Genomic DNA, 12,077 nt, shown 5'->3' with positions numbered 1-12,077 from the left:
GTGCAATTGCAGACTTGGCACAGGAGCTGTGCACAGAGAAACGTCTGTGGCAGCTTCTCTAACCGTTAATGTAAATCATGAAAGAAAACACTCGGGCTTTAATACAACACACATTAAAGAAATCACCTGAAGGCTTTGTCCTTAAATCTGAGAAAAACAATAGTTCAGGTGGCGTGAGATGGATGATTTATGCGTACAGGAGGATTTAGACGAACTCAGAACTAATCTGCTCATCACTACAAATCACCACAAACAACCCTCTTCATTAACTCAAAACATTTTTCTTCTCATGATTCCCCCAAAGCCGACTGACAGCTGATCCAGCTGTGACTGGCTGCTGCACAAATGGACATTGCTTCATGTGATGCTTCAGAGGAAAGGATGCCTCATGTCTCTTACAATAGAGTTCCTGATTTCCTCATCTCCTCTCTCCTTGCTTAGTTTCCTTGCGTCTCTCTGTGAATCCTCAGTGGGTGGGACTAAGATGCAAGGAAAGAACGCAAGTGAGAGACGCATGGATGCAATGTAAGATACCTGGGACATACTCATGGGCTCAGGCTCAATCCCAAACACTCATCCATGTGGAGGGTCCACGACATTGAATGCTGTCCCAGACCAGTCAGCCTTATGGAAGAGTGGGTAATAAAGCTCTCCAACAGTGAGTCTACATCAATGCAGGCTCACAAACAACACTCCTCTCAGGTGCAGTGCCTCTGTTGTGTTTAATTAATAATTTTTCCTTTCACAAGCTCACTGTGTAACGGATGTAATGAGTGTGCATGTCACTGCCAGTTACATCTTTGTCAGTGCTGTTTATAAGATTATCATTTTGATATCTATTAAACTACAATATCCATCATGATGAATGTTCGTGTTTCCGTCAGGCAAAGTTGTCTTGTTTGATAATGCCAGTAAAGTAAATAATTCATCCATTCTTATATCTGTTCAGACAGCTGAACACCAGCCATTGTTATCCATCTATCAAGTGAGAACACTAGATGCTCTGCCATCTTTGCTATAGTTCATGGGCAACGATGTGAAAATTACAGATTTCAATATATAGCAATTGTGCATGCAAAAATGATTTTTTTTAAAGGAGGAAACTGCAGCTGCAGCAATGTTGTCAGAGAAGCGAGTATTTCAACTTAATATTTTTCCTTAATCTCTGATGACATATCATGATCAATGGTTTATGATTTATTACAGGACATAAATTACAAATTTCTCCTATAAAACTTCACTTGTGTTGTTTCTAAAGTTGTGTTGTTTGCTTCAAGAATTTCTAAAGAGACAGCAAAAATCTGTAGAATATTCCTGATAGCAAAAGACCTGTGTGGGTATGTATGTGTTCCAGTAGTCCATTAGGAGAGTTCAGGTCCAGTTCAGGCTCCAGTGCTGCTCTTTGGCCTTGCTGTCTGAACCTCTATTAAATGATTAAGGAGACTACATCACAGTCTAACTGCTTGTGTCTCTCTCCTCCCTCAGTCTCTGTCCATCTTTCTTCCTCTTACCTGGTATCTTCCCTACATGTGTTCCCTGTCTCTGTCTCTCTCTCATGGTCCTGTCTCCATCCAGCTCTACCTATCTTACTGTCCTCTCCTCAATGTGTGTAGTCCTGCTGTCCATGGCCATTTTATTTGGTTATTTTTAAATGTAACTTCTCTCTTCTCTCTCTATCTGTGCAAATGGTCTGTGTCCATGTGTGTCATGTGTTTCAAGTAGATACATAATGGCCATTGGGACGAGTGAAAGAGACACATTGAAGCCAATGTGTTGCATTAGCCGGGAGAGCCAATGGCCAATAATGGATGAAATGAAGCAAAGATATAGCCCCGAGGCTCTGGTTTGGTTTCTGTCTCAAACATCAGTCTGGTGAAGTGAGATTGGAGGTTGAGGATGCTGCATTTGTGTCTCAGTTGGACAGCTCTACAGGCTCACAACCTAGGTTGACTTTACACTGTGAAACTCACGCAATTTTAGTTGGTAGAAAGGCGAAACCCAGTCGTAATTGAGTTGTATAGTGTAAAGCCCTATGCAGCAAACTTGAAAGTTGTCTGAAACTCAGCCGCAACAGCTGTAAAACTCTCAACTTCGTGAAACTAGTTTCATTCAACAGCCAATCTAAATGCTGATACCATTTCAGATGATGACATCACACAATCCAGATTCCAAACATCCTTTCAACTGATTTTGACTGATTGATTTCAACAGCTTATCACAAATTAATAAAACAGGACAGGGTCTTTTGGATGCAAGGTTGGTAACTTTGTCAACAAATCAAACATGAGTGAGGTAAAGTTTGTTTACATTGCAGTTAGCAGGTGACTCAAGTTACTTCAAGCTTAGTTACAGCTATGCTTTAATATAAGGTTTTGATGAGAATCTGAGCATTTATCCAAAACACAAACATATACTAAGCAACGAAGACCTATTTATTTATTTAGCTCACCTAAATCAAATAGAGAACGTACTCACTGGAGGGTAACTGGAACATGCTCCTTGAATTGAGACTGAAATTATCCACTGCTCTCTTTTGAGTTGCCAGTAGGTTGTGTTTTATTCCTTTAGCATAACACTTAACAATTAACATTTATTGATATACTTGTTAAAACACTGATAGCTCTCTTTCTATTGTCTGTGGGACAGCCATTATGAAACAGTCGACAGCCAGTGGCAGCAAAAAAAGGACACAACAAGAAAACAATACTAAATAAGATACAAAGATGCAAATGTAGTTATCATGACCCTTACAAATAAATAGGCAAATCTAACCAGCTAATTTTAGTGAAATAAGCTATTACATTGTGTTGCGTGAGACTTTGATTACTTTTTTCATGTAACTGTTAAGTGGCATGGAAATTATATGTCATGCAATTTGCAACCTGCAACTAGTTGCATCAATGTTTCACCATGTAAAGCCAGGCAGCAAGTTTTAGAGGCTGGTCAGGTGTGCTTTTGATTTCTAGAAAACACAGGGTCTTGTCCATGGAGAGAAGGCCACATCTACCTCAACAGTTTGAAAAAAAGCACATATGAGTAGACAACAGGGAATATGAGGCTTTTGATACAAAAAGTTAAGGTTAAAAAGTTTCAAATATATAAAATATAATGAAAAACAGCAAAAGAGTGGCTCATGAGCCCATACATTATAAAAGAGGCCAATGCTTTTCAACTCAGCTTGCAGAATACTCTGTGATCTGATTTTCATCCCTGTTTTCCATTATTTACCACACATGTCCCTGTTGAAGGCACGGCTGCCTCAACCACTCACACTGTGTTCCTGCTTCATCATAAAAGCTGTCTACTGCTACTCTTCACGCTTCATGTGTATATATGCAGACAGGGGAGAATGGAAGTAAAAACCTGAATAAATGGACAAATATAATGAATACAGATGCGTCCACACAGGGCACAGAGGGTCACTCAATGTTTTGAGTATACAAATGATTTGAGTCACTTGATCTCAACTCAACTGAACACCTATGGGAGGTTTTTGACTGTCCACTCCATCCATCTGTGTCTCCATTATTTCCTTGCCCTCATCATCTCCTGTTATCTCTGTCCTTACCTGATCGGCTCCCTTCTTTTTCTTCTTCTTCTTTCCCCAGCAGCCGGAGCTTTCTCCGTCGCGGCCGTTTGCATCGCATAGCAGGCCGTCCAGCTCTTCCAACCCCCCCTGCTGGCCGTGGGACGTCTCGGCAGCCAAGCGGTACGACAGGTTCCTCAGGATGCAAACACAGTTCTCTACCGTCTGGAGATAAAGAGAGTTGGAAGAGATGAGGGTGGGGGGAAAAAACGAGATATAAATGAATAAAGTGAGACAGTTGAGTTGGGAGATTTGTGTTTGATGCCATTTAATGAAACATATCGCTTGAAAAACACAGCACAAACTCAAAGTCAAAGCGTGCTAATAAAAACCGCCCACTCTCACACTTTTACTCTATCGCCCTTCCACCCCCACCCACGAGCCAGACAGATGGAGAGAGTGAGAGACAGAAAGGAAAGCAGAAAGATAATCTCATAGGTAACACGCTTCTGTATTTTGTTAGCTCCGACTTTGAAATGAGATTAGAAGAAACTCAGGTAAATGAGGAAAAATGACAAGCCCAATATATTGTATCACACCCCATTAAACACCAAGTTTAGAGGCAAACCCGCCAGCCGAGGACCGTGTGAGTGTGTATGTGCAAGATCAAACTAATCCTTACAGTGCATGGTGTCGGAGTGTGTGTACTTGCATGCGTGTGTTTAGTATCACTGAGAAAGGGGAGTCAACAGAGTGGAAATTAACAAAGACAAATCATCAATCTTCTCTCTGTCTGACCGTTGGTTTACGCAAAAACAACTAAGGAGTGTAATTGAACAGCCTCAAGAGATGCAACAAACAAAACAATGTCTCACTCCAGCGAGCTGCAGTCATGTCTGAAATTCTATTCACATGCTATTATAGAACAGAAAAGGAGAAGTTACATTTTATTTACAATTCACTTTGACATTTCATATTTCGATCTGTTATTTCACATTATTCAGTGCATGTTCTTTCCGGCTGCATGGTTTAGGGAATAAAAGGACTCTTGACTTTGCTTTTAAAATGATTACGTGGCTTATAGTCCCCACAGGGTGGTCAGAGGCTGGGGTCAGTTACTGAACAGCAGTCCTAAAACAGATTTAATACTTACAAATGACAAGTTACCTTATAAAAGAAACAAAGGATAAAATAAAACTGTGAAGGAGATACACCCCTGGCTTGTATAGTAAGTGTATCTAATAGAACAAATAGAAATAACACATTAAGTCACATTTATCTCATTCTCGAAGAAGAATCTAGATATCAGTAAATCAAGGTAATCACCAGTAAGGGAGAAGGAACTGGAATTAAATATTAGGGTTGGGCAACTGGTCAAATATATATGAATCCATCGCCGATTGCTTTTTTTTGTCTGATTGTTACAGCGATATTTGTCATTTTATTTTGCTAACGTAATAGTCTGCAGAGTGACAGCCTCTGCACCGCGCACTCATCCAGCGGTGCAGCACACAACCACTCAGCCGACCACGAGTGCTCTGAGCTGGGTGAAGACTGAGAGGAAAACAGCCTGCAGTCAGACCCTGTGCGTTCTTTTCACGTGGTGAATTAAGGATTTATTTTGACCAAACCAGAGCTGGTGATTATTGAAACAGTGGACAGACTAACAAAGACAGTTTTGGTGAGTTTTACGTTTTTCTATCGAACTTGAACTAAGTGTGTTTTCCAAGGAGTTAATGAGCCAATTAAGGTCATCTTAGTTTGATAAAAGAGAGAAACCTGAATTCAGAAGGTGTATGGTTGTGTTTCTCTGTTTAAAATGGAAAATAAGTGTGAGAACATGTAGGTTTATTTTGTCTGTTGGATGCAGTGAACATATGAATTGTGCGTAACACAGTGAATTTGCTGCTTGCGCACATCTCCCAGCTGAGACCCGAGAGGACTGGAGGAGGTGGGAATGGGGACGACGATATCGCCAATCACTGATGGACGGGCTGATGATGATCGTTTGGACAATTTTAACATATATATCACCAGAAATATGGACAGACAATTATTCAAGAAAAGTACTTTAAGGAGGCAGCACATTCTGCACGTGTTACAACCACATGGCTTTGTAGCAAAAGACTTTGGGTACTACACCGGCCTGCCTGTAGTCCAGACCTGTTTCCCATTGAAAATGTGTGATGCATTATGAAGCACAAGGTATGACAACGGAGACCTTGGACTGCTGAGCACCTGAAGTCGCAAATCAAGAAAGAATGAGGAAGAATTTCACTTCCAAACAGCAATTATTGTCCTCAGTGTTCCAAAACACTTAGTGAGTGTTGTTAAATGAAGAGGTGATGCATTACCATGTCAAACAAGCCCGAAACATGTTGCAAGCATCAAATTAAAAGTGAGTGTATATTTACAAAAAAAAAAAACGTTAATCAGTTTGGACATTAAATATCTTGCCTTTGCACTGTATTCAACTGGTTGAAAAGTTTTTACAAATCCTTGTATTCTGTTTTGATTTACTTTTTATACAACTTTTTTAGCTTATAGTTGCTCCTTTATTATGAACATTTTTTGTTTGGATGCTGAGTTTTTGGGCTAGGGTGTGGTGGGAGGAATATACAGTAGCTATAAAGTTGTTTGATACCCCTGTTTCTTTGCTTTTGAAAAGTAACTACTATAAGTGACCACATATTAATAAATATTAAATAAAAATCGAGTCACCCATAAAACTGCATAAGAATCACCCAGAGACAAACTAATAAAAGGCCAAAGCCACTTCTGTCGTTGGAAGGTTTTGTCTGTATGACCTTGGGCTTCTTTCCACACTGTGCTTTTAGAATCTGCTCATCCCCAGCAGTCTTCTGGGAAACTACACTACATACATTAATGGACTTGCAGTAAAAAACCCTCTGCAGAGGCAACTACATTTAATGCAAGCTGTTAAACATCAACATCATATAATCTATGAAATGTCAGTACAATATCGGTCGTGTATGTACAATGATGTGCTTAGTCTATTAGGTCTTGCACCGTCATTTTAAATTACTGTATCTGTTAAGTTAATTGGTTCTGTGTGTCAGTAGAGTACATACTGAGAAACCGATTTAAGTGTCTCTAAAACTTGCTCACATCCGTGCAATTCCTTGCAGCATAATAGCAGTAATCTGTAGACTGTGTTTAATGGAACAATCGACTATAAAACATAATTGTCACATTATGTATAGTGAATATTCCTCTGATCTTGTGCATTTCTGTCTGGATCTGTGAACATGAAAGGCAAAGAGGAGAGAGCTGAGACTGTCTTGATGATCAAAACGCATGTCCTGAAGAATGAGAGTGAGGGTGATAGTGAGTGGACATTTTCGCAAGAGCACTAACAGAGATGGAATTGATTATACAAGTGTATGGGTATGTGAACTGGTAGATAATCAGCTATAATGTTACTTGAACAACTTCAGTTTATTATTTCTGCTTTGTTGCTTTAGGAGACCGATTTCGAAAACACATTTTTAAAAAAAATAAATCTGCACAAAGTTGTGGTAAAGTGGAGTCATTAGATGTAAATAATATGCTGTTGGCTCCTTGTGATCTTTCTCTACGGTGAATTTTTTTGAAGTGGAATTATTAGTGTTTCCAGGTGGTAATATTGTTCAGCTGCTGACAACAGGTGTTGTGTTGAAATCTGCTTCCCTTCCCTTACTCTGCTGTGCCTCACTATAACCCACCCCTCAAACACAGAGTGTACCACTACAGGAAACAAGCAGGGAAACACACTTTGACAGAACACCAATTCCTAGTTAAGACCTTTCTCCGTGAAGAAATAATCAATGCCACTTTGAAAATATGAGAAAAGAAATTAGGATGTTCACTGAAGAGATACACTGAACAGACATAAGCTGATGTTATAATGTGCACTACATAGTAATAACAGTTTGAATAATGTTATTATGTCATACAAACAAGTAACTACATCAGGGTTTGGTGTTGGATGTTATTTTCACGGGAAAATTTGCGTTTTGGTGCAGATGCAGATGATGTCATTATACTGTGCAATTTATATTGACTTAATATTTCTAAGTTAAAACAAAAAACTTGTCTATTCCACTTTAATGATCAGACAGATCAGTCTGCCAACTAATCAGGCCAATAGGTAGATGGCGTGAGAAGGGGGTAGTCTGCTCAAAGCAGCTGTGCAAAAAAAAAAGATCAAGAAAAGGCATGTGGCAAATGTGCATCGATACTTCAACAGTAACCACTTGCTGGTTCACCTGCCAATCAGCCTCTGTTACTGTGGTGACAGCAGAGCAGTCCTCCTCTGGTGACTGCAGTCAGATGGTGAAGAGGGGCGGGCGGTTAAACAGTGATTAAGGACAGCCATTTAGAGAGGCTGGGAGACAGGGAGACCTTGAGAAGTCAGCCATCCACGACACTGTTTATGTAGTATTGACTGGCCCCCACATACTGTGTCATGAACACACAACATGAACATGTCCTCATGCAGAAAAACACAAAGTGAACATAAACCCGCTCAACTTTGACTGCTGGCGAAGCTCATTTGGCAGCAAGAAGTGTTGCAACACTTTGAATTTAAGAGCTTTAATTTGCCCTAAATAAAACATGTTGATGAGCTGCACTCTCCTTGGAAACTAAAATTATTCTTCCTTGCGAAAGGAGGTTCACTCATTGTTGATTTTTTTTTTTATATTTTTCACCTCCTGTGCAGTGAGAAGATTTTACCAGTTCATCTGTGTCTTCCAAAGATTTTCTCTCTTATGCTCTCTTTCTCACATTAAGACTGGGTTGTGCCATCGGAGTTTAGCAAAATCCTGTTTAAAATGAGTAAAATCAGATTTAAAATGGAGCAAAACTGTGTTGCACAATTAAAAATTAATCTGAGTTGAGTAAATCCAAGTTTACTGGTCTAAACTGAAAATAAGTTTAATCAATAAGGATATGCTTGCTTACCTAATTATAAATAAATAATAAATTAGGATGCTGTTGGGACCTAGCTATTAAGTATAAAGAGGGGGGGACCACGTTAACATTTGGCTCTGAGTAGCCAGAGAGTAAATTCTCACTTGTTGGCTGAATTACCAACTGGAGTGAATGAAAGAAGAGATGCATCATTAAACAAAAAACAAAAACAAAAAGTTATATTGTTTGCTCGGAAACTAAAAAGTCTGTCAGCTGAGTTAGCCTACTCATGATGGCTCAACAGAGAAGTTTTAACTTGAGGTTTAAATCTTTTTTTTTTTTTTATTTAAGCTAGTTAAATAAATGTGATAATTTAAAGTTAAACCATGATTAAATAATCCTTGTTAGTGAAGCCCAACCTTACTGTATGATAATCTTGCCTTGTGGGTTTTAGTATGAAGCACAATGGATGAAGATGGAAACACAATGAGCATGAATGAATATATGCATGTATGCAGGTAAGTACATTACATCAACACAATCTAAGATATTCAGTTAAACACACACAAACACACACACCTTGCTGTCGATCTCATTGCTGCCCAGAGAGGTCTGGATGACGTAGAGAAGAGCATCTGTCAGGCCGTCACACTCCCTCATCCTTCGTCTCGCCTCCTCACCTGCAGAGCTTACATTCCTGCAACGCACACACACGCAGAGAATACCGGTCAGAGTATGTGTGCATGTGTCTGTGTTTGCCAAACAGAAAGGGAAAAACAAATGGAGAAAGAAAGAGAGTTGGTGAGGAGGGAAGATAAGACAGGAAGACGGATGAAAGAAAAAAAAAAGGAAGCTGGTAACGAGAGGAAAGACAGAGGCAGAGAGGGAGGGAGAGCGTGAGAGACAGATACCGAGGAACCTGGCAGCTCTCCCTAAACTAAACAATTGAAAAGGGAACATTAAAATTCTGGATACATCTCAATCTATGCCCTGAAGGCTCGCTTCAATCTAAAGCACTTGACTTGAGTCCAAAAAAAGAGAGAGAGAGAGAGAGAGAGAGAGAGAAAGAGTGAGAGAGATGGGGAAAAAAGCTGCTTTAGTTGGTGCCTGAACTTCACAGCCAACACTCACACCAACGCTGCTTTGATAATTTGACAATATTGTTCCATTTATTATTAGCAGCTTTGCCAATATGATGCACCAGAATAATGAATACAGTTTTAATTGAACTGGAGGTACAGGTGGGTGGTGTTGGGTTGGATTTGTTTGGGTTTCAACATGGAGCTGTCTGTGATACAGAGACACTCAGTACCAGACACTGACTCATTTGCCTGTGTCAATAAAATAAATATGAAACTGAGGTGTGCAGCATAAGCTAGACTGAATATTGTATTTCCCACAAATCCCCATCAGAACTAACACTTTCACTCTAATATACAATATATGTAAACAAATGTATATGAACACACACAATGAAAAACTGTATATAATTGATAACTTTACCCATGAAAAGATATATTTACTACAACAAAACAGCTTCTAAAATGTGAATATTTTACTTTACACACAGCTTTTTTCTTAAAAAATTTCTGAAGACAGCTCTTTGAATTCTCCCAATCTCCTGCTCAAAAATAGATGTAACCGAAATACAAAAGCAAGAAATGCTTCTAAGTGAGTGCGGCGTGTGTATCATGCTGTAGACAGCTTTTAGGGAAATCAAGTTAGAGCCATAACGAGCAGTGTGGTATGTGTGTATCTATGCACAAAGATACACACACAGTCTTAAAAAGTCATTGTCACAACTGCTCAATGCATTTCCTCAACATAGTCACAACCTGCAAAATCAATTCTTATCAATTCAGTTACAGTGACAATGAAAGGAGACAGTGATGTCCTCTAAAATTGTTATATTACACAATATTGTCACTATCAGTGTAGTGGTAGTTGTAGAATGGGGATACATTGCTCAGGAGAGGCAGGTACACTTAAGTGGATGATTGTGTAGACGTTTTGAGGTTATTTACTACAGTACATCCACTAGTGGCCATATTGGAAGCTACAACTATTGGCAAGCATGACCATGAACAGCTCATTGTGATTTTAAAACTGCACGGCTGTCTCTGGACTACTTTCTACGCTGCTTCTAACTGAGAATGGGCCAGTTTATCACTGCGGGATGCAAACTGACTTTGTGTTACACCTTCTTGTTAGCTTACTAAATATTTTACTGGTTGGCTCAAAAGTCAGACATCCTGCTCTTTGGCTCACCACATTGTGCCACTGTTACTGCCCAGAGCCTCAACCACCTTTCCACTTACATTAGACTACATGCTAAGAACCCAGCTGTTATATCTGATAGTGATCAAACAGGCAGGTATGGAGTCAGGTAGAAAACAGTCACCAAATTCCAACTCCAGAGTGTATATTCGGAGCAGTGGGCTTTTGAATTTGGAAAAACTGACTTATTTTTACATTGACAGATAAGTGACTGTTATAAACAGCTGATCAACTTACAGTGTATAACTCATTGTCGCTTGTTATTGTCAAATTATGCCTGTAGTCTTCCTGCAGCCTGCCTGAGCTTCCTCGTGGCTGGGGAGGAAGTTGCTGGTTAGCATATTGCTCAATTTAATTGTTGTAAAAATCTGCTCCTTCTAAAAGATTATACATTATTTTTCACAACTCATAAACAGACATTTGGTGCACATTCAGCATTAATTATTAAATGTGCAAACAAAAACACATGTTCTGGACCAATATGGATATTTTAAAAGAAGGATATAATGAATATATATTATATACTACAATATTTTCTGTACTGTTCTGTATTTTTCTGCGCTTTTGAGTTCCTAATAAGTTAGTGAAAATTTTATTAGGTGGAGGCTTCAAATAAGCCCTCCAGGTTTTTTTTTTTCCTCTCTCTTCACTGCATTTCATTATTATGCGATATTATGTAGCTTTAACAGTAGCTGTGTTGTAACATAAAAAAATATCAAACCAAAAAGCAGTACTACCTGGTTGACTTTTGAAAAAGGGACAATAATGAACTGAGTTTGCAAATATGTCAGTGTCATCATACTATTCCATTAGGGCTTTAAGCTACAATACAATTGTGTGAATATACAACCATGGCTTTTCTGTCTCAGTATGTATTGACTGGTTGTTAAATACTGAACTATTTGAGAACAATGCAATGCAATGAACCTCCATTATCTTCTCCGATAAAGGGATACGGCTGCAGACAACTGGCAAAACAGAGTAAGAAATCAAAAGAATTAACAAAAGTAATTACTGAAGTTTGGTAACATCTTTCTATAAAGGCGAAATGTCAAAAAAAAAAAAGCTTTAATAGAGGTATGAACAAGGAGACAGAGCGATGGCATGAATGAATAAGTTCATCCATCATGCTGGCATAATGAAGAGATCACAGCTGTTTCACCGGTCTATGAGATGAGGTCAATCATTTATTGTACTGATGAGAAAGAGAGAAAAGAGAGAGAGGGGGAAGACACAAGAACTCAATTAAAACTTCGCGTTCACGGCTCTCCGCCTCCAAGAGAAGGTCAAGTCATTTTCACCCGCTTTGAATGCTAATGGGCAAACAAGCACACGATGGAAAACCCGCTTAGCAGAGACA

At 39.2% G+C, this 12,077-nt stretch overlaps 1 protein-coding gene across 3 annotated transcripts in view; it reads right to left on the bottom strand.

Annotated features, from left to right (window-relative positions):
* Nucleotides 1-12,077, bottom strand: part of ctnnd2a (catenin (cadherin-associated protein), delta 2a) — a 328,733-nt gene that overhangs the window by 52,949 nt on the left and 263,707 nt on the right. For all 3 annotated transcript variants that reach the window (XM_084746984.1, XM_084746983.1, XM_084746985.1), the window contains 2 exons: nucleotides 9,020-9,137; nucleotides 3,569-3,751 (listed from right to left, as the gene is read on the bottom strand). In XM_084746984.1, coding sequence (XP_084603110.1) covers nucleotides 3,569-3,751; nucleotides 9,020-9,137 — 301 coding nt within the window. The remainder of the gene's footprint in view (nucleotides 1-3,568; nucleotides 3,752-9,019; nucleotides 9,138-12,077) is intronic.

Source organism: Lutjanus erythropterus, chromosome 21, assembly GCF_056507025.1.
Source record: "Lutjanus erythropterus isolate fLutEry1 chromosome 21, fLutEry1.hap2, whole genome shotgun sequence".
NCBI classification, from domain to species: domain Eukaryota; kingdom Metazoa; phylum Chordata; class Actinopteri; order Lutjaniformes; family Lutjanidae; genus Lutjanus; species Lutjanus erythropterus.
Note: the sequence above shows the minus strand (reverse complement) of the source record. Positions and strands in the feature narration are given on the sequence as shown.